At 37.2% G+C, this 26,936-nt stretch overlaps 1 protein-coding gene across 2 annotated transcripts in view; it reads left to right on the plus strand.

Moving 5' to 3' along the window:
- grik4 (glutamate receptor, ionotropic, kainate 4) overlaps positions 1–26,936 on the plus strand; it is a 323,313-nt gene that overhangs the window by 223,195 nt on the left and 73,182 nt on the right. For both annotated transcript variants that reach the window (XM_055028391.1, XM_055028392.1), the window contains exon 9: positions 23,070–23,231. In XM_055028391.1, coding sequence (XP_054884366.1) covers positions 23,070–23,231 — 162 coding nt within the window. The remainder of the gene's footprint in view (positions 1–23,069; positions 23,232–26,936) is intronic.

A 26,936-nucleotide genomic window follows, 5' to 3' on the forward strand; every position in this document is an offset into this window, starting at 1 on the left:
TAATTAGTGACTCATTCTATTTATTATGTTTTAAATGGCTCTGGCTCTTACATAAATACACAGAAGAGGACAAGTTTCAGGATGTGCCTTCCCTCAGTTTTTCAATAGTAACTGTGCTTCTCTGAACATAACACAGTGCATTCTTTGTTTGCTTTACCATCTGTTTATGAAAGTATATCACCTTTTAATCAGAATATCCTTTTCATAAAAGCTGTTATGTCTTCATGCAGCTTGAAGCCCTTTGCACAGGCAATGTCCAACATGATGTTCTCACAGCATGACATACTGCAAAAACACAACTGGGTAGTTAGCTTTGTTTGATGGTGTTCTGCCTTTTCTTTCATGTGTTTTTTTTTTACCCTGTTGACTTTTTGTTCTGTTCAAATTAAGCCTATACACTTTACCTGGAAGGTAAATCTTGTTTTGTTCTGAGGACTCTATACATGCAGGTTTTATGTGGCGTTCATGACAAAAACCTGCTTTTGGGGTGCAGATTTACTCTGTGTTTTGATCTTCTTCTGTTAGTTCTCTGCAGCTTAAATGTATTTTTTGAAAAAAACAAATATAACAAAAAAAAATCATTTTGCATTTTAGATTACCTGAAAACTGTTTCATACAAATTTGTGATTTTCCAGGACATTAGATTATAAAAACATGTGTGCAAGGTGCCCTGCGACAGACTGGCGACCTGTCCAGGGTGACCCCCGCCTCTCGCCCAGAACGCAGCTGGAGACAGGGACCAGCAGCTCCCGACCCCACTAGGGGTGAACAGAAAATGGATGAATGGATGGATGTGTGCAAGGTAAAATTTTGAAAAACAAAAACGATTTAAATTAAATTCTTGAAATTCTTATTTGATCTTAATCTTAGAAGACAATAAATAGAACTATATCTGCATGTGTAAATTTGTAAATTTGGCATCTTTAGCTACCACGTTGTGTGGTAAGATTGTGTTTATAAATGTCCATCTAACATTGTTAAATCCAATCTTTCAACTTAGATAAAAACTACTTTTATTTATTATTTCAGGGGGAAAAAAACCCTATGGAATATTTTTTTTAATCATTCTTTATATTTCTGGCATGATGGTTTGTCATAATTTTTTATATCTTAATTTTCTCAAAACAAAGCTATCATTTTTCCTCTTATAGAATCCAAGATCATAACACTGAGCATTGTAAAGCTCAGTGTTATGAGCCTTTTATATTTGCTGGCATGGTAAAAAACGTGTTAGTGTTAGATGTTTCATCTATGTTGGAAAGACACACCATTAGTTTTCATAAATACAAATACAAACACCTCTGGGTGCAATATAACCTTTTTTTCCAACCACTCATCTGAGACTAACACAAGATATACTAAAATAAACTCGCAGATCTCCATGTTATCAATGTAGGAACTTGATCTGTTTTAATTAAGTGTGTGTGGGCAGGCGGTTTCACCTTCAGATGGTACCTAATTAAATTTTTGTAGAAGTGAAAGTTCAGTTCTGAACTCCAGATTGGAGTCACTGGCCATTTAAAACCGTGTCGTAGATCTGACCAGTTACCGCATATCACTGCGTAATCTGATCAAAAGAACATTTAATCAATCCAAATTGCTTTCAAGAGTTTTTGGGTGTAGTTGTAATCCCAGGAGGGTAAAAGTCAGTTAGAGGTCCCACCGTGTTTTGATAAATTATGATAAAGTAGTCATTGGTTTCAGAGTAGGCTATTTTAGGAAGAATGAACTGTTGGTTATTTAAGCTTCAAAGGTGCTCTAAATTTATGTTCCTAATATTAGGTATTGGCATGGAAAGATGCTCTCCTGTTGGTATTAAGAGGCTGAACATTATTTTCAAATCAGCCTTTAGTTTGCCTCCCAATGTAGATATAAAATCCCCTTGGGAAAAAAAAATGCATTTCATGCTGTGTATTTGTTACAATATTTCAGGTATAGAAAAGGACAAAACTTGAGTGATTCATACAATTTTCACGCCACAATAACAGAAATTGAAATGGGGAAAGGCAGTGTTTAAAAATAAATAGTTGATATTATGGATATTTAGAAAGCCTGTGATTTCTTATGCTTACTGTGAATTTAAATATTGGGGAGTTCGTCTGTCTGGAAGATAAATGTCATGAAACGTTCGATTTTCAAATGTTTTATGTAACGTATAGAGGTTCTGCAATGCTCCATTTATGTTCAAAGAAAAATAAGCAAGATTGTTTTAAGCTTCAATTAAATGTAAAAGTACATATATTTGTACTTTTACAAGTACAATTAAACACCACATATCTATTTTATTTTGTGTTGAATCTTAAGATGTTCAGGGCTCATGCTGCATTGTTGGTCCATGGTAATAAATTTCTATTTTTAAAAAAAGTTTGAAGCTGAAAGAGAACTGGATGCTCAAACGTAAGAAAACATACCACTGAGTCAACAAAGAATGGGCTGAAAATTATGAAATGGAAACTCCTGGGCTTTATTAAACCTGTAGCTGGAAATTAACTGAAGAAGATCATTTGTACCACATCTCAGAGTGAGGTAAACTTTCCTCAGCTGAAAGAAGCACTGAAGCCAAATAGTTCAGACAAAATAGTAAGAAGCAGGGTGTCCTGACTTTTTAATTTGAATTTTTGTTGATAAATAAAAAAGTCCATTTGGAACGTTTGCCATAACTTAAATCACTTTGTTTTGCAGATATTAACATAAATAATTAACTTATATATATATTTGAAAATTTCATAAAACAGAACTGACCACATACAATGTGGTGGACAGTAGGATTTCTATGCTTTATTCACCAATCATTTGTAGGATTAATTACTTTTATCCTCAATAAATTGCTTCAGGAAAATATGAATTGCCTTTTGTATTCTGAAAATGTACAGTTATTGGTAAATACATACATTTCTGAAGAGGATCAGGTAAGATTTAAGGATTTGTAGCAGAATAAGTCACAACATGATGCATAGCAACTGACTGTTACTGCTGTAAAGCTGCAGAAACCTCATAGTTGACTAGCAGATTGTTCACGCCTGTATTTTTAATTTTCCACCATTTTTGCATCCATCCCTTCCCTATCCAGATATCTGAATTCTGTTCGCTCTGCATTGTCCAGCTCTCCTGTCTTTCTGTGCTGACACTTCATCTGTATCTGGCCCTGACAACTCTGACTAACGATCTGCCACACTGCTCCTCTGCCTAATCTGTTTCCCCTGAATCATCATCTCAAGATGCTCGTCAGTGTCTTCAAGTGGCCACCCATCTTGAGTCTTGGTTTTTCTCTTGCCGACCAACAGATTTAACTTCCAGCTGTAGAAAAGGCTTATTTTTCTTCAGCTGATTTTGTTGTTGTTGTTTTTCTGACTAGTGTGATGTGAAGAGCTGGATAAGGAAGTAAGGTTAAGCTAGGGTAATTTGTTTCGCCCGTCATCATTGAGCAGAATGTCGACCTTCTTTTCATCATGCTACCGTGTTTCAAACTACATTGTGTGCAATTATATCGCCCTGTTCTCAATATCCATGCATTCTTCCATTTTCTATACCCACTTGTCTGTGCAGAGTCACAGGGAAGATGGCTCCCTGTGTACAGCAGTCGTAGAGCAAAATGTCTCCAGTCCATCACATGGCAACACAAACCATGTTTTCCACGAGAATTTTGAACCAACTTTTAAAACTTTTGCAAAAAAGAAAACGTGAATTAGTCATGTTGCTATGTACTGGTTTGGAACAAATCAACCAGGCTACATATTTCTTCAGAGGTTAATGCTGCTCATCGCTGTAAGAAGTAAACTGTAGAGTTTGCAAACTAGTATGAACCACACAAATTGAGTCCGACTCTTGGAGCTGAAAGTTCACAATGTCAGAACTTGGGCACATGTGTTTCCAAATCCCCTTTTGTGCATGACCTCTTTTGGGGGAAATCCAGAAACCACCTCAGGCAAGCTTAAAAACTTTTTTTTTGTGAAATTGAAGTGGTTATTTAGAATGTTGACATTTCCTTCAAATATTTCCAACGTGATACTTCAAAATGCACATCAAAAACACAGATGGAAACACGGCTGCAGAGATGCTCGGGATGAACAACCATGAACGCATTCATGGGCAATTTAGAGATACCAATTAACTGTTTGAACTGTGAGAGGAAGCCGCAGTACCTGGAGAGAATCCATGCATGAGTGGGTGGAATATGCAAAGCCTATACAAAAAGACCCTGGGCCAGCATGCGGACCGAGGACCTCCGTGCCGAAAACAACAGCGCTAACAACTCTGCCACTGTGCAGCATCTTCTTCCATAAAATTTATTTTCATAGCTTGCACATTTAAGAGTAAATACAAAGCAAGTGAGGATTTAGAAGCGGACCCTGTGGAGAGGATTGGTGAGAGTTAAGCATCTTTTTCTGATCCTTATTAAAAGAGCAAATTATCATCAGACAATGCTCCCTGGGGTGAAGATGGTTTTTATTTATTTTTTTTTGCTGCTCATCGTTTTTTAAAAGCTGTTAAATTCAACTTGTTACATGTTGTAATGGTCTCTGAGATTTGCTTTGAACTCCTTTCCAAATTTGCTGCTCTCTGTGATTTCAGGGGCTTTGGGCTTAGATAATGAAATGCAATTATTAAGTCTGAAAATTACTTTTACTTGATGATGCTGATAAACTTTAGACAAACAGGTTAGTGAAGTGAAGAATTCCTTCCCCCATTTTTTGACTTTGGCTTGTTAGGACCAAAAACGTCAATGTATTTTATTAGACTTTAAGTGATGGACCAACACAATGTAACATATAACTACGAATGGGAAGAGAACTATGGAGTATTTTCACATTTGTCTTAATAAAAACCTGAATGTTTTTTTGTGCATTTATTAGACACCCTGAGTCAATATCTTTGAAGTCTGCCACTAACACGTTTGCACATATAGAAGAAACACGTTTTTCTTTTCCTTTCTTGCTTGCAAAGCTTCACAGAGTTAGCCACATTTTATTCTTATGTTTAAATTAAGTCATCTTAATTCATCTTTAAATTTGCTCTGGTTTTATTCATGTCACCTTGTTGGAGGGTGAACCTTTGCCTCAGTTTCAAATCTCAGATTTTTTTCACTTTCTGATCATGTGACAATGGTGTTTTTAGGGTGTTAGTTTTTCCTCACAAATCATCTTGCATGTAGCTCAAACTTTTCAGGTTCATATTAACAAAGTGGCTTCTTGTACATGAACTCATCTTAGTTGCTTCTGGCAAACTGCACAGGGGACTATGGCTACGGGTTTGGCCTTGATTTTGTTTCAACAACTTTTTCATTAAGGCCAGATTTTTGGAGAGCACCATTAGTAATTACAGTTTAAGCAAATTTATCCATCTCGTAGTATGTTTTCAGGTGTTATACTATTTCCATTTTTGGATGATGGATTGAGCATTGCTCTATGATGAAAGCTTAGGTTATTATTTTATAATCTAACCCACAACGTTTTTTTCTGATGTGTCTGGTGTAATCCTTGGGCTTGATGATGCCGTTTGTTCTCTAAAGTTGTGTAATAAAAATATGAGGCCTTCACCGAACAGATCCATTTGTGAGCAGGCGGAACATACAAAGTTCATCCAAAAAAACCATGGACCGAATTCTGAAGGGATTTTCTTGCACTGGATTTTATTTTAGATGCTTTTTTTTATTATTAAAAATTATTCTACTTCACAATCATTCACTACTTTGTTTCTCCACAACAACAAACCTCGTAAAATGCATAAGATGATATGAAAGACAGAATATGAAGATGCTCAAGCAATACAAATACTTTGGGCAGCTCTTAGGGATACATCAAATTATATATGATAAATCACTCAGAATCTCTATATCTGATTCTCAAGGACCACTTAATGTTAGATTAATATTTTCATATAGAAATCTATAACTTTTAAGAGTTTTAGGGGGCAAAAGGAAAACCTAAGAGACTGAGAAATTCAACTGGGTTTCTACAGCTTTGTGTTGTGAGAGAAAAACTTTCTCTGGGAGGAAAAGTTGTTCACATCATTACACACTCCACCACCAGACACACACTCCCCCCTCACACACACACACACACGCAGATTCTCCACTCCACAGCCTCCATCTAAGTGATTTGTATCCTGCGATCCAAACCTCTCCGTTGGATTGAATAAATCACATCAAGTTGCGAGTGACTCATCGTATGTTGACGGGATGCCTAATGTCATTTGAAGGTTAGATGAGCACGAGGCTGGGCCTGGCAGCGCCCCGTGTGGCCCACTTTCATTTTGTGATGTCATTTTGAGCCTTGATGTGAAGCTTGCTGGCTCACTTTCTCTCACGCACAATCAAGTCCACGCAAAAAAACTCAAAAACAAGCTTTGACACGTGGCGTCGGCTGACATATTATCCCCCTCTGCAAAGCGAGGGCCGTCCTTTCCACCCCCTTCCTCCTCTCTCAACCCGGCGCCTGTTTGTTTTGTTCTCCATGTTCCATTTCCTCTCCACACACCCATGATCCCTCCTGTCACTGCGTCGTCGTCATGCATCCTTGCCTGAAAGTCTGCCGTCATTTCCTGGCTGTCACACACAAATAAATAACTTAAATAAATAAACTCGTAACTCCTTTCCTCTTCCCCTTTACCCAGCAACCCTTTCCTCACTCATTCACAGCAGTGTGTTTTATTTTGGCCTGCCTGTATGTGTTCCTCATGGAAATAAGCTGTATCGTTTTGGTGTTGTTTTGAAAATGCTTTACATTAAATCCAGTTTAATTTAGTTTTATTTATATAGCACCAGATTACAACTAAACCTGCCTCAAGACACTTTGGATTCAAGAATGTCCAATTCCCACCCAACTGCTTCTGTTTGATTTTAATCAATATTACACCAATTCATTCCAGTACAATCAGATCTGATCATACATGGATCCCCAAATCCCCTCCTCAATCACTGATATTCTGCAAATTTTAGATGTTATTGGTTCCTCTTACTGGATTCAAACTGTTTCATACCTTCCCAGCATGTTATCAAGTTCTACAGATTCCCGTTAATGACATTTTCGTTTCAATAACTTATATTGTAGCAAAAAAAAACATCAACAAAAAAATTAAAAAGGCAGGGCAATAGTAACTGCCCTGCCTTTGGTAAATGGTAACTATTTAACTCAACACCCTTTAAATAGTCAGATTCATATTTAAGTTCATATGCTCACTGGCCAGTTCATTTGGTGAACCTGTTTAATGCATATCGCACAACAACAAATCATTCATATGGCAGCAGCTCAATATATTTAAGCTTCGGCCAACATAAATACGGAAGTTCAAACAGAGTATCACAAGTAATGTGGGAAAGATTTATAAGTGACTTGGAATGTGGGTTGTTTGTTGGCGCCAGACGGGCTGTGCCAAGTATTTTACAAACTGATGATCTACTGGAATTTTCACACATGATTGTCCCTGAGATTTACAGAGACCAGTCCTTAAAAAGAGGCCAGTGAGCTACGGCTGAGTGGACGAAAATGCCTTGCTTATGGGGGAAAAGACAGATTGGTACAAGACTACAGAAAGGCTCAGTCAATCACTTTTTATGACCAAAGTATGCTTAAAATCACTTTTTTTTCTTACTGGACGTTGGTTATGGTTGCTCTTGAAGGGATGTTAAAACTTTGCTCCATGAAGTGCATTCACTCATGACAGCCCACAAAATCAAATGTTTCTCGTCATCATGTCTTCTTCTCTCATGTTACCATTTGTCTGTGCAATCCCTTCCGCTTTTCTGTCATCACAACATCGTCTACATAAAAAAACTGTTATTTTTGGCTGAAAAGTTAACGCTGTTATATTTCAAAAACAGATCTGCGTAAAGTGCATTTTCCATCTCACACTGGACTCTGTTTGGACTATTTCCCTTTTCTGCTTTGCCTCGGCCAGATTTATTCCTCTTATCAACAGGCTTCACTTAAGAATGACAAGCGTTGCCCTCTTCTGGATGGAAGACGCACTAAAATGCTGAAAAACTTCTAAATGAACGCTCGTAGTTAATTAAATATAACTCATTTTCATCTAATAAATCATTAACCAACAATTAGTCTTCAGTTGTTTAATTGTCTGCATCTAGCATTACGAAGAATTATCAACAGCAGGTTGGTGCCTTTTATAATGTCACCCATTTCTTTTTTCTGGCTCTTCACTTTACTTTTATCATCCTCCATCTTTTCCTTCTTTTCTTTTAGAGGGTCTTTTCTCTCCAGGTGTGCACAGTTGAATTGTATTGTTTAGTCACTTTGAATTTATTGCTCTGAAAGAAAAAAAAGTTCCCAAAATGTGAATGTGCAGACATGTTCCCATAAATAAATGAAACAAACACATGAATTTTACTGTTCCCTAAATGCAATGGGGAATTTATGTCACCAAAATAAAAAAAAGAAAAGGAAAAGTCTTGTCACTCAAACAGTTTCAGGGGAGCAACCAGTGTGTCTGTGAAAATGATTGGGATTTAATTAATTCCCCTCCACGGCTTATGTAAAGTTCATATTTCACTGTTTAGACGCAGAGTTTGAGAATCAATCAACTGAGTAATAGAAAAGGTAATAAGCTGCACGAATACTGACAACAGAGAGCTGCATCCAGGCAAAATATGAACTAATGCTATCATTGTGTCTCAACAAGCATGTCTCACCAAATAATGTTTCCTCGCTTTTCATTCCTGATGCCGAGACGACATGTCATCTTTGTTTGGGTCTGCTCTGATTGTGCTCCTGCTACTGAGTTCTAAAAATAAACACAGACTCTTCTGCAGTCAGGTAAACACGTCATTCTGTAATTGACTCCAACCTCAGGGACCTCTGTTGATTTTTGTGCTTAATTTAGCAGTTTTAAAACTAAATAGAAATCTGATTTGGTTTTGTTTCAATAATCTTAAAATGTATCTAAACATAAGCAGTCAAAAACTTTTGTTACTTAATTTACTTAATTTTGTGTTACTTAAACAGTAACTTAAAACTTTAAAGTCCTAAAAGCAAGTTTTTGTCGGGTTTCATAGGAAAAGGAAACAAAAATTAAAGTGTGCATTTAAAACAAACTATTCACCATCAGTTTTCTTGCATTTACAGTGCTGTTGCAAACAGCAGTCATGGCTGGGTGCTTTGGATAAGTCGAGTACAACTGTGGCTTTTATAGCTTTTTATGGGGCTGTTATGATTTGTTCAATGAAATACTGACGAGACAGAACATTTCTCTACTACTTTCTAAATCTTTTTCTTTTTTGAGTGTGTCAGTGATATAACTCATTTTTATGGCAGTGGTTTGATCTAAAGTGTTAGCCAGGGGCTGTTTGAATAACACAGGCAGCTAGCTTCACTCTTTTATTTGTTTTGCTTTGTAGTAGCAGTGTGTACATTCAGGTGATGTTCAAGTTATTGATTAAGTTCGATCCACAATATTGACACAAAGCTATTGCTCTATGTAATTTTCTTTCTCCAACTTAGAAACAATGTTTCCAGACACTGTAGCATTTCCATTGTTTACATCTCGTTTGTCTGTCCTCTCTATGCACTTGGCAGTGGCATCACTTGATCTTCGACTTTTTAAAATTACGTGTTAAGTTACGTGTAAAGATATTCTGCTTTGCAGTTTCTTTGTCACACATTTGTCAAACTAAAGGTCTGTATTTAAAATTTCAGGTACAAATACATGTACAGATGCAAGTAAAGAGCCGTCCTTAATTTATCACATATTATTTATTCCTGTTTTTATTTTTTAATTCCAAGTTTTCGAATTGAACAAGATTAATTTACCCCAAACGTGTGTATTTATGTACTGAATCAAAACACTTTGTTTTGTCAAATTCTGTGAAGTGACGCATTTTGTTAAATTCTATAATTCTGTTCATGTTTCATAGTTCACAGCTTATTTTTGTGACAACACAGAAAATCTTAATTAAATCAGTCAAGACCTAGAAAAGGGACGTATTTTTGGGTACTGACCTCAGGTTCCTAAAGATGCCATGTGGATCTGTTCAAGTATTCACAACATCGAGATGTCTGGCCATCATACCTGTCGGGGAGGAGGAAGGTCCTTTGTCCAATATGTGCAAAACATGTTTTCAGTCACAGAACATAAGCAGACAGACCTTGTAAATATGGCGGATGAAGCTGGTAGGTGTCATTATGGCTTGTACCATAAGGTTGAAAAGAAGCACGAAGGCATTACTCATAATAACTTCTAAAGCCAGGATTGTAGTTTTCAAATGCACTCAGGGACAAAGACCTTTATTTTTGGAGCTGCATCATGTGGCGTTTTTACATTGTTATATTTAAAGGAAAATACTGAGACCGCCATCGCAGCAGTAGTGTGGCCATTGCCTTCCTGCTCAATTCCAATCGGGGCTTTCTCCCGCTGACTTGGATTCCTTCAATAAAATTTCAGCCGGTTCAATCAGCAAACAGAAGGAAAAGTTTTGAAAGATGATGTGCTGTTTTAGAATGGTGGTCTGCACGTTGTTTTGGTCTTAATTTTGTTTTCAGTTCGCGTTGGCCACGCTCCCAAATATTGAATCAACATTTTGGAGCACACTAGTTTTAGCAAATACATCCTAAATGTATGTAAATGCTTTTAGTAGCAGAAAAGATGCATGCTACTTCTTCTTTTTTCACATAGTATTTTCCACCTATCTGGAAGAAGCATCAGATAAGACACTTTTTAACTGTCAGACTGATTATCCTTTGGTAGCTTTTTATGCTAAAGATTTTTTCAGATTGTAGTTTAATGTTTGTATAACAAACTGAATCGTGGAAAAAAAGGAAATAATTCTGACTCAGAGTATGTGTGAGCAGTTCTTGTTTATTGATTACTCTTTGTCAGCCTTGTTACAGCTAACTCTCCCTCAGAGCCTGATGTTTGGATGACTCAGCCTTGACAATTGTGTTGCAGCGGGACTTTATCCAAATCCCAGTGCCTGAATCAGCTTACTATCGGGCTTGCAATAAAAAGTTGAATTGGCTTGCAGACTTCATATGTCACATTTTTCTGTGGTGATAACTTTCTATCTGTCTCCATCCCAACCCGATCCCTCTTATACTCAATCCTTTTCTCTTTTTCTCTTTTCTTTTCCCAGTTTATCTCTAAAGTATGGGATTATATCCTGGGGAGTTTTTTGGGGAGGAGCAGAGTTTAAGCAAGCCATAAATGAAAAATCGACAGCAAAAGTATAATAATGTACACCTCAGAAATTTGGGACCGCATTGTGGCACAGTTGTTAACTCTGCAGCAAATACGTTTTGGCTTTAAATCTCAATTGAAGTTTTTGCATGTGTGTTTTACTTCAGCTTTGTCCGACACATTCCAACAACACACGTTATTTCAATATAATTTCCCCTCGCTCTTAACTCTGGTGGTGGGGTTGGGACAGAGGCACATTTGAAGTTTTGAAAATTGTAATTGAAAGTTGTAGACACCATGTTGTACTGGTTGCCTCTTGCTTCTTGAAATGCATATGTGAGAATTGCTCATAATTGCATGTTAAAGGATATAATTTGAAAGGAAAAAAAAAAGAGTTATGCCTCTCTGGTAACCAAGCCAGGACTGCCTTTGATATGTGCAACTTTGTCTCTTTAAGATTGGAAAGAGTGCAGTGGAGCCTTTGAGTAGAACCACACATTTTCTCTTTTACTCCCTTAAAAGGACTTCAAAAGGAAAGAGCATTTTAAGAAAAAGATTTTGTGATTTGGAATCATTTTTTACCACAGTATATTTTAGAAGATTTTTTTTTCTTTTTACACATTTTAACACAAAATCAGCCCAATATTTCACTTTTATATACCATTCAAAAGTACAAATAAAAGTCTGAGTGATACTGTAAGTAAACCAGTTCACCAATTGGAGAAAAGTGCTTACTTGACAACTCTTACGTAAATAGCATCAGGAGGTGACTAATGCTTGGGCAATTGGACGAATAATGAATAATCATGTGTAAGCAGCATGTCCCTGTTATATTGTATTCACTGCTTTTTGTTCAGAGACTGCAGTTGAATCAGATGGTGAATAATCAAAAAATGTAAGAACTGTTTTTTTCCCACCTCCACCCCATTCACCCACATCCCACTCCCACACAAAGGACGACCTGCACCTCCCCTCTGCACTAAAAATCACTGAGGAAGAAATAAATGTGCGACCAAAAAAGCTTCAGTATGGAACAATGTGTCTCCCTCATCCTCATTCTGGTCTTCAACAAGTTGTTACTGTTGTGTGAGGTTTCCTCCTACTTCCAGTACTCTGTGCTCTTGTACGTTAAGGGGAATGCTGCATTGTATGATAAGCAGAAAACTAAGTTAGTTTTAAAGCCCAGCATGAAAAAGTAAAAAAAAAAAAAAATTCCCTTTTAGTTCAAATGATCACAGTGAGCTCCTGTCACTATACATTTACCAACCACAGAGCTTAGTTAGCAAGGCTAAAAGCACCGTACAAACGGAGCACAGAATAAATGTAGTCGAACTTAATTTGCCTTTAAGAGCAGAAAATGTGCTGGGATGCTTTTCACTTGCATTATCTTCCAAATGACTTTAAAATATGTAGAAATGGATACAATTGCATACAATATTATCAAACTATCACGTGAGACAGCTTTCAACATATGACTATAAGGTCAACCTTATGGATGGTGTAATTGTTAAAAGCCTGACTTCTAATATTTAGATTCACTGTTTTTGCGCTGCTAATATTTTGCTTTATATTCTACACATAAATTAGAGAAACGCTCACTGAAAAGGTAAAATACGCAATATAATTTGATACATTATGAGACTGATTTATAAGCAGAGGACTAATGCAAGAATCATGAACCACTTTTAATCTTTACTTTACATTGAAGGACATAGAAGACATCTAGTTTTAGAAATTTTAAACAGGCAGAGTTTCATATTACCTGCTGTGTTTTGTCTTTTTAAATCATTTTTCCTCCACACATTTTTATGAAAGGGACCTCCTCCATGTGGACACAGCAGGGCAGTAAAATTAAAAGAAGACTTCATGTTTAATATGAAAACTTTTCCCTAGATTTTCTCCACTAATGTTCCTTCATAAAACATAAAGATGAGTGTCTTACTGGAAAGCACCATCACTGGTGGCTTTCAGGGTTGATGGTGTGTTGGGCCTCTACCAGTGTAAGCATTACGCTAGCCACGAGGTCCCTGCAACTCAAATCAGCTGTTTCTGTAACCAGCCAGACATAATTCTACATATTACAGTCCAAAATGTTAATTTATTTCCAAAAATAAGATATGCAGCTATGGGACAAAGTTGGTTTATCAGCTCCAACAGTCTCTGCTTAATATATGTTAATTTCACAGTTACCTCAAAGTGAATGTAACTGGGCTGACCTGTTAGAAATGATGTAACTGGCAATTTATCTCTATGTGCATGAGAAACGAGTTGGGTTCACTCCATAACACTGTATCCAAACGGGAACGACTGCAACTGGTGAGAAATTGATGGAGCTTCAGTCTCAGTTTTCATGTCCAGTTATACAGAGCAGTATGATGAATTTCATCAAGTAAAAAAGAAAGACCCATGGTAAATCATTTATTCAATTTTTCAATTACATCCAGGTTCATAACAGGTCTGACATTTGGTAATTTTCCTTCTCTCCTCCGCCCCTCCCCTCCCACGCTCCCTGAGAACGTTGTAATTAAGAGGCTGCAGGAGGCTTTAGAGCTCAGCCTGAATTTACGCGGCAATTGATACAAGTATGAAATGACTTATTGCCCACAACACTGCATGAACATTTCAGCTATTAGCAGATAATCAGCATGCCACTAGGAATGGATTTTGCAACTGTGCAAGGGTCGGCTTCTGGGCGAAAGGTTTTAGCAAGTTATAACCTTCCATCTCTGCAAAGCTGAAGGGACGTCATTAATCAGCATTTTATCATTAAGAAAATCAATATGCAATTTACTGAAATGTTACTCGTCACCGCCTACTGGACTCAGTCTCTTCTCTCACAGTGGTGCCACACTCGAGTAAAGAGCAGAGATGATTTTTCTTCCTTTTTCAAATTGTCACTGATGATTATCAACAGTGACAGCTCTGTCTTTATCTCAGCCACATTTTGCAGAGCAGAAAATAATGGCTTGAAGATCCAAGAATGCAGCAATGAATATAGATGTCTCTTTTAAACCACTCCAACAATTTCTGTTTTTCATACAAAATATTGGTGGCAGTGGTACAGTAATGATGCTGCAGGCTGATAACTGGAAGAGGTCAACAGAAGATGGGTTTTTGAAAATTTTCTTAGATCTCTAAACAAGTTTAGTGGTATCTAGTGTTTTAATTTGGTGTTTAATTGCATTTTCAGCATCTGTAATGACCATAGCAGATCCTTAGCATGGATAAATGTAACTGAACAGTAAATGCATAAGCTAAAAATATTTACATTTTCTGTGTGTGTTTTTTTTTACAGAACATTTGTATCAAAGTTATGCAAACAGGTGTTGATGAAGCATTGGCAAGGAGGCTTCATTTATAAAGGTGTTGTAGACACTAAACAGGGCTGTAAACTGGTGTGTGTTACTTTCCATGCAAAGGTTGTTCTGTAAAAACAAACTTGATGGCATGATGCGTCATCCCTCACACATACTTACCCATGAGTATGGCTGTTTTGGACGTAGGTGGTGAAATGGGGAATTAAATCTACACTGCATTATAATTCTTTCAGACATCTAATGTGACTCCATATCAAATTTTGATCGTAGAGTAACTTTAACATAATCTTTCAAAACAGCAGGGTTATTTATGCTTCCGCGAGTGAGCCAAAATTATACATGAGGACCTTTCAAATAAAATAACCTATGAGCCAAATTAAATCTTAAATCAAAGTCCGTGAAGCATTTCATCAAAGTTTTCTCACCATTACATTTATCTCCCCAGATGATTAGAGGGCAATACGTACCACACATTGACGCACAAAAATGACTAGGTGTGAGGCAATTATACTGATTGATATAAACATGTAAGAGCTGTGGTGCAAATGGAAGAATTGGCAAAGGATTTCAAAGTGTTCACACCGATTCGCTTTTCCATGACAGTACTCACATCATGCAGGGGACAGTGAGCTCCCCCACAGCCGCTTCCTCTATTCCCAGAGGGGAAACTCACGCTTTAATATCACTCACACAGACCACTGGTCAACGGTGACCATGAGAAAAGCTGAATATGTATGCCTCACTGGTACTGTTTAAGTTTGCTAAATTAATTGCAGGATCTCAGATGACTTAGCACCGACATGCAGATAGAGGGCCGGAAATAAATGCAGCCCACTTATTTCTGTTGATGCAGCATCAAAATGTCTAAAGTCTGTGTCCGGTACGATTGTTCCAACCGTTCTAATGGAGAGAAAGATCAACATTATTTTCGTATTATGAAGGTAGTTGATCTCAGGGGAGTTCATTTAAAAGAAAACGAAACTTATCAAAAAAAGTGGATCAACAATCCACAGCTAAAATGCCAGAGTTTGCAGCACCGAGTTTCGAACATGTAACGAGCCATAGTTTAAATTGTATTTTTAGATATTTTACTGGACAGTTATTTAGAAAGACAAGCATTCATATGTAAGATAAGATATATTATTTTTATGCCTCTAGCATGATTGTCCTCAAGAGTGCTAATGCTGTTAGCAGCTAGCTCAGTGCCGAGCTTATTCTCTCACTGAATAATGTTTATTCAGTGGGGGGGAAAAAGCTAAACAAATAAATTAAATATAACCTACCCAGCCATAGGGTGTAACTATTCCCCCTCGTGCTTCGTGTCTGGAAACATATGGTTTGTGGCATGAATACAGGCGTTTCTGTACATCGGAGATAATAGTTGACCTACATTGGACCTGAATCCGGCGTCCTACAACAACTCAACATTAACATACAACTCCAGCATCAGTTTGGGCTTAGAGAATCCAAATAAGTTATTTACCAGGAGATCCAAGCTCATAGAAATAGCATGTGTTAGTATGTTGTTAGTGATAGTAATTAGTCTATGATAGCATCATTATCATAGACTAATTACTTTAAATAGCACTACTCAGCCAAAACAAGTTGACAGCCATTTAATGCTTCTTTTGATCCTAAATGGTTGACCCAACCTGAAACTAAATAATTGTATTTTCCTAGTTTGAAAACTCCCCTCTGGCTCGTCAGATAATATGAGGTCTGCAGCTGCCTCAACATCGGGTAAATCCCAAAGATAATAAGAGAAGTCTTTTTTACCGAGATAATACATATCACATCCTAAATATATGCAGATTTTTTTTTATGATACCTCATCTGTTTCAGCCTATTTAGGGCATTAGCGTACTGTTGTGATCAGTTTTGCTTTGTTTTGAACCGGAGAAATCCTCTTCCAGTGTTCTGTCAGACCATCATACGCCGTCAGATTGTCATGCGCTTAGCATGAACTGACGGCTATATCTATATATACTGTATGATTTTATTTAATCAGCAACATTTAATTCTAACATAGATTGTCATACACTTGGTTATTAACCTCTGTATGACATCCTGACTAAGCGGTTACATAGGTTGATGAGTTTTACATGGCCGTGTGCTGTAGTTGACGGCAGCTGCAGCATTTTTTAAACCACAACAATGCATGTATATCTAGCTAGTTAGCATTGAAAACAATTCGACTTGTTTTCGTCAAGCTTATCGCTGAAGTGACAGCTCCTCTGACAGCCTATGATAATCTGATAGAACAATGGCCCTCCTTCTGAATTTTGCGCGTTATCCAGGTCACCTTTCTGAAACCCAGCAATAATCAGGACGAATGATGGACGGATGGTAGCTTTGAATTCTGAGTCATATGTACTGAATCTTGTCATTGTGACTAATGTGAAATTATCATGTTTCTTACATCATAACACGGATGACTGGTAATTCTCACCAACAAAATCCATTAATTTTAATGTAACAGTTTTTTTTTCTTTTGAGAGTAGTAAGATGACTCAAGCTCATTGAAATACAGAGACCATTGAAATTCACAATAAAAAATGTAGTGAATGGCAGTAGCTTTTGTTTCTTAAAACACACCGTGCATACTGACTGCATGCCTCTTAACATGACGGCTGAAAATATTGTCACATTTCAGGGAATATGGTTGAGCTTTGTTCACAAAATGTATTAAAAATTGTTTCTTTCATTTAAATAACTGAAATGTGTGAGATTGAATAGATGAAAGGGTGAACTTCCCTTAGTATATTTTAGGAAACTCTTCTAGGAAATAAACCAATGTTCTCTGTGTGATGGGAAAAGAGTGCAGCGGGGTAAAGGAGAGGTACGCTTTATAACTTGGGATCCTACTATCAGCTGAATCAGTCCTCGTGGGATCTCATTAGTCACTGCTCAAGTTGGCTATATTGTTCCAAACACCAGTGGTCGTATATTTGGACATCTTTAATAGTGGGATGGTTTGTGTGCAGTCACATGACCGGCAGACATGAGAAAAGAGTGAGAAATCCCAGAAAGCGAGCGAACGTGAAATTCCATTTACAACGATAAAACAGCTACCAAAGAACAGAAAAGAGAGCTGAAATGGAAGGTAAGGCTTCCATATTGTGTTGATTTTCAGAGGCAGAAGAGCTGGGAGGATGAAGCAACAGTTTTTGCTTGGCTGGCTCACGTTCAAACTGCTGATTGATCTCCAGGTGACAGCCGGTGTCACGGGCCCTCGGCCATGCTGTCATTCCCACACTCCTCCTTCATCCCTCCTCTGTCACTCTGCTTCACTCCTCCACTGCTTCTTAAGCTCTCACTTGTGCCAGCTTGTGTCTCACCTTCCTCTCTATTTTAATTGATTTCACTTTCAGCTGTAAGTTTTGTATTCTTATTGTCATTTGGCTTATGTACGCCGTTCATTGGTTGAGAGTTGGTTCGTCTGCTGTTTGTTTTTACCATCTGCCTCTGGTTTTTGTTAACTGTAATAGGAACGAACTGTTCTCCTACATATAGTCTTGCTCTCTTTATTTATAATGCAAACGTTGCTCATGTCCGTTATTTGGTTATTTTAGTTTGCTAACAAAACTTAGCAGATTTCAGCAGCTCTCAGGGCTCACAAAGGATTATGGGAGCTAGGGAGACCCCTGAAGTACAATATCCTTTCAGTTGTTTTTCTATGGTTGGATTTATGACACAGTAGGAACACAAAGATTGAATTCAGGTTGGAGACTGTATTTTCCCTCAAAGACACGCTTTAATACAAAAATCCTTCTGTGTGTTAAAAAGAGAATGAGGGGATTATTAAAAATACTACAATGCTTCTACCTACCACAATGGCGACAACAACAACAAAAATAGAAAGCGTGGATTTTCATGCTGACAGTTCCGTATTATATTGAAATATTTTACAAAGCAGCTTATATATAGTGTATTTTAATACTTAGGTATGTCGGAGATAAGTATAAATTTCTGTTGACAGGATTTGGAAAATTTGCACTTAGATTTACAGATATGCTTGTCTTTAAAATCATCTTTACTATTGTGACTTTAGTTATCATATGATGATGTTGCCCTTCCATTCAATTCCCTCTAAAGCTTATATCCTGGATATGGCACCCAATGACAGACTGCCCCCTGGGTGGCGAGCCATACAGTAGCTATAAAAATGATCCTGTCACATGGCGGAGACTAAAAATTGAGTATAAAAGTTAGTTAAGACAGACTTCTTGCTGTGCATTTATTTAAAAGAAAATGAACTAACTACGGAAAAGTGACAATTAAAAAAAAGGTCCCAAAGTCCAATCTCTGGTGTCTCCGTGTTTTACACTTGCAAAAGGGACATAAATCTCTTTAGCCAGTTCCAGTGTGGACTTAATATTAAGGTAAAGGTCACATTTGACAAGGAATGCATATACCAGTGATTAAGTCCATAGAAAATGAATGCACACCAGTGTAATGTCCTCTGATGTGACGCACTTCTGTGTGGACTTGTGTACGGCACCACTTGAATTTAAATGTGCTTGTGTGTCGAGCTCTGAGCCCTGAAAGCCCACAAACGCAGCACATTAGTTTCTTTCAGGCATAGCTCGAGGATATTTCAGTGACCTTGGATTTTGTTTAGCATTTGCTTCTCTGTCTCAGGTTTTGAAACTCTTTTTAGACGTTTGTAGCCACACTCCTCATTTTGTGACTGCAATGTAAGCTTACATGTGTTGAAATATGCATATATGCAATATACAGTCCCTCTTCAGGGACATGCTTAATGATAGCTCCATTTGCACAGCTTTCACTTTAATGATCTATGAAAGTATACTTAGTCAGTAATTACATGGAAAGTCTCAAAAGGCTTTTAAGAGGCCCCTTAAGGGCTCATTTAACACGAAGGAAGTCTAAAGAAAACAATATCAAAGGATTTTTCTTGTATTCTGACATGTTTACATAAGTGATTGAAGTCTAACCAGGGATTTAGTTGTCCTGAAGATACTCCTGGAACGTATAAGCTCTGTTTTAGCCCTCTTTTTTTCTATAGGCTCAAACTGCTCTGTGGAATTACATTTTTCACAAAATATTGGCAATTTGGAGAATAGCATAAGTAAGTTTATTTTAAAGCTATTGTAATTAATAGTTAGATTTGTTGTTGCAGGCTCAAAAGTCCCACATCCTCTACTGATTAGCATGAACTGAAAGCAGGGACTTAGAATAATAATGAAACTAGAATCAATAAATTAACCAGTGATCCTAAAACATATCCTATTCAAAATCTGTAGTATTTTGAGTTTTTGTTGTTGTAAATTTGCATTAAGACTGCACAACACACCTACACAGACAGTGGATCTGTGTAGAGCTACTCAGTTTGAGACACTGTTGCCTTAGATCAAGAAGGTTCTTGGTTTGAATCCCAAACTATTTCCATGTGAAGTTTGCATGTGCTTCCTCCCACAACCAAAAACATTACTGTTTGGTTAATTGATTTCTCTAAATTGTCCTTGGAGTTTATGGCTACATAGTTGTCTTTGAATACATCGAAGTTTAAGGTTGTAATATCGGAACATGTTTGAAAAAGTCCAAAGCTTTGATACTTTTTTAAGGCACAGTGAAACCTGGTGGGGAAAAAAAAGTATTTCTTTATTGAGAGGTCAGAGCTACTTTCTCACCAAAATCTGTGCCCACCGATTTTTCATGTAAAGGTCTATTCACCTTTTGTTGGGTACAATCAGAAATTGGAATGGTCTGTTCAGTACCAAAATCAAGTGCACTTCACCTGGCAGAAATGTACCAGACTAACAACCCCTTTAGTGACAGCTGGATGTCATAGGAGGGAGGACTCTGGGGAATCAAAGGGAGCCTGAAAAGTGTTCTTATTATTGAAGCAAATTGAATCTGGGTGCTTTCAATCATGTAATTGCCAATATTTGTACTTGGCTTCTGTAATGATCTCCAAAAAGAACACCTTTTTTTGTTCAGTTTTCCCAATGAATACAGATTACAGCCTTATGAAGACATGTTGCTTAAAATTACACCTTATATTTTAATTTCAGAAATGCCCAGCATCTCTAAGACAAGCACCCTTCACATGTTGCATGTTTGCATCTTCAATTCAAAAGGTTTAGATCGCCATCTTGAACTTTTTCTAGGCTTTCCCTTTTCTGATGTGGATGGCATTCTCCAACATTTTGATAAAGTTCCATCCAACCATCTCCTTGGATGGACACAACAAATTTTCTGCTGCTTGTCAGCATGATTAAACATTTAGGACTCAGGTTTCTGTGGGGTTAGCACTGGGGATAATAGCCCTCCCACTCAAAGTCAATATTCCCTGCTTCCTCCTGCCCTCCTCTGATCCGCGTGAGTATCAGCTCAGTCTCTTCTTCTTACTCCACTGTGGAGTGACTCATGCCGAGTCCTCTTGTGGTTTAAGAGCTTTTCTCCACCTTTCCTGCTTGTCTGTTATTTAATTCATGAACCTATTCACTCTTTGTCTGTAAATGTCCTTTATGTGATTTATTTAATACCCCCTCATCTGTGTTCTTCTAAAAGAGTAGAAGGTCATTTTTATGTTTTTCATGTTTGTTTATAGGCTAATTAGAAATTGTGGACCTTTGTAGGCTTCCATCATCTTTCAAAGCTTAGCAGAGTTTCTGGGTAATGTTTTCAGATTTCTCAAGGTTTACTTATTTATATTTTTCATCTTAACATTTCATCATTTTTCTCTTTTCACTTTGTTTTTTTAATGTTGCCCTTCAAATTCTGCTATTTATTAAAACACCACAAACAGATTAGGGTGCATTCTAGTATGTGGTCATTTCACGGCATTTAAAAGGCTTGGGAGCTGAGCAGAGTTATTCAACCAGTTTGAGTCCATTTTCTCTCTGCACCATAAATTCTGCTTTCTATTGCACACAGTTGCATGCAATGGCAGCTGCACAGGCTCAAAGGCACTGACTGAAAACTGTAAAATCCCTACAAATTAGATGATCTAATGTCATTATAAGTACTCTTCTCTTTTTAAGTGAAAGCTAAATAACTGCATGTTGCTTTTCTTGAAGCTGGTGCATCAAGTATAATTACAGCTAACCAAAGTCAAGAAACACATGGAGGCAGGACAGATTGAACAAGTTGCATACATTGAAAAGAATGTGTTGCTCATCACATTTCATATTTCAACTAAAAAGTGTCAACATCCCAAAATATGAGTTTTGGTGAAGTAAATATGAAACCAAGATACTTGATTTCAGACATTTTTTACATTTTTCCACCTTTATGGTGACATATCACTGTTGGTTGATGTAAAAACAGATGCATCGGCTTAAAGGGAAAAGTGAGAAAAAAACTGCAAATACTGCAGCAATCTGCTGGCATAGATATCTGTTAAACCACTATTTAAGACGTATTTGATTCAATTCAAGTGATCTTTCTTCTTTATTCTGTAGAGTCTGATGAACTGTAGATAAAGTTCCATGTGTCCTCCATATTTATCAATGAAATAAGACCTAAAATCTCAGGTTGAAGTAGACTTTTTCTTTTAACTCAATGCAGATAAACTTACTCTATTGTGGTAAAACTACATGGCGTCTTGGTGATAAAAGGTGGATGTTAGACATTTAACAACAAAACAATGATTATATGTCACAGTTGAGGAATTATTGGTTTGTACAGACAATAGTGTCATAGGTCTGTGTTATTCCAGTGGCTAAGAGCCAACTCCTTGGATCCATTCCCATTTGTTTCCACTGTCACATGTCACCTCTCGCTGCACGCTGTCAACTCTATCGTAGCCTCCCTTCCAACATTTACCATCCCACGAACTACACTTATCTTCCAAGTCCCTGGCCTTAGTGGGAAACAGGTAGATAGCTAGACTTTGCTTGGTCCAACTGTCATAACATCGACGACACAAAAGGAAGGCAGGTGAAGGCCGCCACCTGAGAGGGAACTGGTTTCTGACACCTCTATTAACCTTCAGGAAATATCCATCTGCTGTCACACCTCTGAGTTCTCTTTTTCCTGCACTCCCTCATTTCTCACCTTGTCCCCTGACTGCTGTTCCCCAGGCAAAGATTGTCCCCAGAGCAAAAGAACAAAATAACAAATGACTTCTATTTCCCTTTTTTTTTCACAACCTTGAAGACGTTGGTATGCAATGGATTTCCATCCCATTTATCTACAGGTCTCAGTGTCCTTTATCAGCTTCCCATCAATTCTCTAGTTTGTCACAGTCTCTCTCCATCAATCAGCAGGTAATTCCGACGTATTTGCTTCCCGGTGTATCTTCAGCACTGTTTGTACAGTGACCTCCATGGAAGGAAATTCATGTGGCAGTGGAAAATGCTTCATTTTGTGCAGTGATGTCTGCTTAAATAGTGAAAATGCATAAAATGCTGCAGCTGTTCCACGTCAAATCAACCAGAATAATGGAAGTTAATGGAAAGTGAGTCATACAAATAAAACTGAATGTAAACCTGTTTAATGAACACATGCCCTTTTTACCTTGACACCCATTCAATATATCATTTGCTGTAATTTAAACAAATGAGGGCGAATGGTGGCAGCAAACAACCGCTTCAATTAAAGTGTGCTGCGTGCCTTCAGTAACCGCTTCCTCTCGCTCTGTTTCCTTTCTCCTCACAGGAATTCACTTTGCTACGACTGGATGATGTGGCTGACCAGCGGGTCAACATTGTCGGGTTTTCAGTCTTCAATAAAACGCATCCCTTCTTCCAGGAATTTGTGCTAAGCCTCAATCGCTCCTGGCAGGAGAATTGTGACCACGCACCCTTTGCTGGCACTCCGGTTAGTGACCCGATAAAATAATCTCACATACAGCAAAGATGCACCATAAGAATGAAGTGTGACCTCTTAGTTCTCAGCAGAGGAGTTGAGAGGAAATGAATTAAACACTTCATCCTCCATCCACTCCATCTTTTAATCATAAAAATGAAACAGCTATATGTTAATCAGACTGTAATTGCCACTTTTATGGTGTTCTTCTATGCTAATAAAACGTATTATTTGTTATTTTATGTCAAAACTGAACCAATTTCTTGAAAGAAAAATAACCTCAATATATGTTTTAAGAGGAGGCCCTGAGGTGCAAACCACTTCAACATAAACAAAGCACAATTACAAATTCATAAACACAACAACATTAATTAATTCACATGCAGTGGAAAAAAAAAACATCTTCATCGCATCGGGGCCTTGACTTAGCATCTAAACAGACGTTGTGGAGACGAGCTGTGAAACAGGTCTGAAGAAAATTCTGTGGATTCGGTGCAACAAAATGAACCTTTTTCTCCTTTACAAGTCTCAGCTGCTCTCCTGTGACTTAGGAAGTGAACTGTCTTATAAGTGCATAACTACATCTGTTTTTTTAAGTAAACACATGAAATTTGAATCTTATTTCAAAGAGTTTTGACGGATATGTTTTTTTTTTTAAGCTCTTCATAAATTCAGAGGACATTCACAAAACATCTGAATGTCACAGTCTAACTATGCTATGCTGTGTTATTTCCACACAGGACTTTTTGAAGCTTTACAGACAACAGTTCTCGGGTTGCACACATTACAAGGAAAGACACTGAATGTTGCTCTTGTTTCCCAGACAACTCATTAGCATTGCTTAGCACCAGCTTATCACTTATATAATAGCTTCTTCCTTGCTAACGGCCCATCATAGAGCATGCCTAGTCCTAAATAATCTCCTAAATTATCAAAGATGTTAGGAATTCAGTATTACCATAGCTATATTCTGTAATAGTATTTGTTTTTAAACATATATGCTTATTTGTTTAAAATGGCTGTGTGTCTTAATTAAGAAGATTTTCTAAAATATTTTCTTTTTAATACTATTATCCCTAGTTTATAGAACAGGATTATTGGAGTTTTCACTCTCAAAGTCTCCAAATAAAAGATGGTAAATTTCCCTCATGAACTGCTTTTTATGGGACTACAATTTATGAGCATTATCTGACTTTCTAATAGGCCCCCCAGGCCCGGCGTTCTCATCCATTTGTCTGTAAGCCTGGTCGTAAAAACAGAAGCTTAGCGTTACATCAGGAGCTATGACGGTGGATGTGTGTTCTCAGACTCCATGGAAGCTATAAGGACAGGATTTCCTGCTTGTCCACAATGCCATTCTGACATTATAACATTTCAAGAATAAACTTAGCAAATCCTGAATTGGTTTAAATTATTTTTAAAACATGTGGTTGTATACATTACGCAATATCCTTATTAAAACCTTTTCAAACGATAAAGTTTAGATGATTGGTGAACTTTACTAAATAGATGGCATCGTGAGGAAAGAATGAACCTTGTGTGAAAAAATTTAAGTAGCCTGTGTTTTGGAGCAGGTGTCACAAAACCCTGATCTCAGTCCCATAGAAAATTTGTAGGCAGCTGACAAACCTCAACCACTTACACCAGTTTGGAAGATAAAAGTGATGATAATAAAATAAAAATTGGTAAAAGCATGAGCAGAAAATAAATAGAAAATCACTAAAAGTTCAGACATTGTAGAATGACATTCCAGATCAAAATTCAGATCAGATGAATAGCTTCAGGGTTTAGTTTTAACATAATTTTCCCTGTTTTAAGCAAGAAAAAATACAAAATGAGAAACCGGTCTTATGCACGCACCCACTAGCCGTTGGTTTAATGATGCGTGGTGAAACAGGTTAGGAATAATTCATACATAGCTAGAAAAAGTGTCTTTTTTATACACTGGGTCACTTGGATACTTGGTGAGCCTGCGGCAATTAGGACTTGTAGTTAATTAGCAAATAACCACCAATGATACAAGCTGACAGGAGCCAAGCAAGAAACTGATAATAGCCCAGATAGACATGCACTGTCATTACACCCTTTTAATTCACTTTCGCACATTTTCAAAAAACGCAAACAGATGACCTTACCAGTACATGTGTTTCACTGAGACATTAGTGAAACACATGTCTCAGTGACATGTGTTTCACTAAACACAGGACTTCATAAAATTGAAGTCCTGCACCATTATTTTTAAAAGAGAACATGTGGGTGAGTAGCATCAAAGTTTAAAGATCAATAACTGTTCAAAAGAAAATAATTAGGTTTTGTCAAATAAAATAAAAAAATCTATAATAACAGTGCAGTTAGAGTCCAGTTAGGTATAAATAGAGATGTTAAAGATGCATTCCAACCACTTTTTGCAAAAAAAAAAAAAAAACATTACTCTTGCAAAGAGAAAATTTGGCACTCTTCCTCTTCATGGCGGAGGAAACAGGTCCAGTTGGCAACAGCTACTTCGGCACAATACCAGTGTAAGGAAAGGTGCGCATGCATCCATTCATCATCATGCACGGTTATTCTTGTGGGATGACGAGGAGTGCTGGTGCCCAGCAGCAGCTATGAATGAACGAGAGGCAGGGTACAACCTGAACAGGTCGCCGCTCCGTCACAGCGTCCACATACAATCCACACAAGTTTTGGAAAGGCCTGTGCCTTTTGACATAACACATGTTTCACTCAAAGTGGGTGTTGTGTTTAAATAGATAATAAGACTGAGAGGGGGTGAGGAATAAATTAACTCTGATCTGATGTCACATGTGTATATTTTTTTTATTTTATTTTGACAGATGCTGTATGTCCTATTAATAACAAGGGCAAAATAACAATTCTGTATACCTAAATAAAATGTTTTTTGACAGTCCATCTTATGTCAAAATGTGAATCAGAACAGAATTTTACTAAGTGAAGGTGAGTATAGGGAACCTGTGAGCTATAGACTGAATAAGCATAAAACTCACAGAGTGTTAAACAAATTTAGATAACGAGACCTGTTATGGTGTTTCAGTTCTTTTCCCTAGTATTACAATATTATATATTGTTCAAGAAAATTGTCCTATATTATCTCAGTATTATGTAACGACTTCCACATTTTGCAATGTATAGAATTGATGTAATATCATTTTCATACAAACACATTTTTTAAGTATTCAAATGAAGCTTTAGCATATAGCCTAAAATAAAAATAGGTTTAATTTTACAGTAAATTTATATTATAATTTTACAGTTCAGACTTGTGAAAATAGTCAAAACACTGCATGTCAGGCATCATTAAAAGAAATTATTCAGATTAATTTATAATTTTGTTGTTCCTTGTTTGACAAGTCAGCTTTAGATTGACTTTAGATTGTTAGAATAAATAGGTGCAAACATTTTGACAATTGCAAATAGAAGAAACCACATTGATGCACACACTCTGTGAAGATTAATTCATACAGGGGTGTAGGATCCTTAAAACTGAAAGAGGAACTGATGGGCTCACCTACTTTCTGATTAATTCCACTAATAATCAGACAAATAGAGGATTGAAATTGAATATGGCACTCCAATGGCTTGGGTGTTGGAGCAAATGGCTGCTGCCCACAGAGGTTCAGAGGTCAAATCCCGTTCTTTTCCAGAAACCATACCCTTGACCCTAACAGTGTCCAACCACTAAAATCAGTCAAGCATCAA

The sequence above is a fragment of the Poeciliopsis prolifica genome, unplaced genomic scaffold, assembly GCF_027474105.1.
Source record: "Poeciliopsis prolifica strain line A6 unplaced genomic scaffold, Auburn_PproV2 SCAFFOLD004, whole genome shotgun sequence".
In the NCBI taxonomy this organism is placed as follows: Eukaryota; Metazoa; Chordata; class Actinopteri; order Cyprinodontiformes; family Poeciliidae; genus Poeciliopsis; species Poeciliopsis prolifica.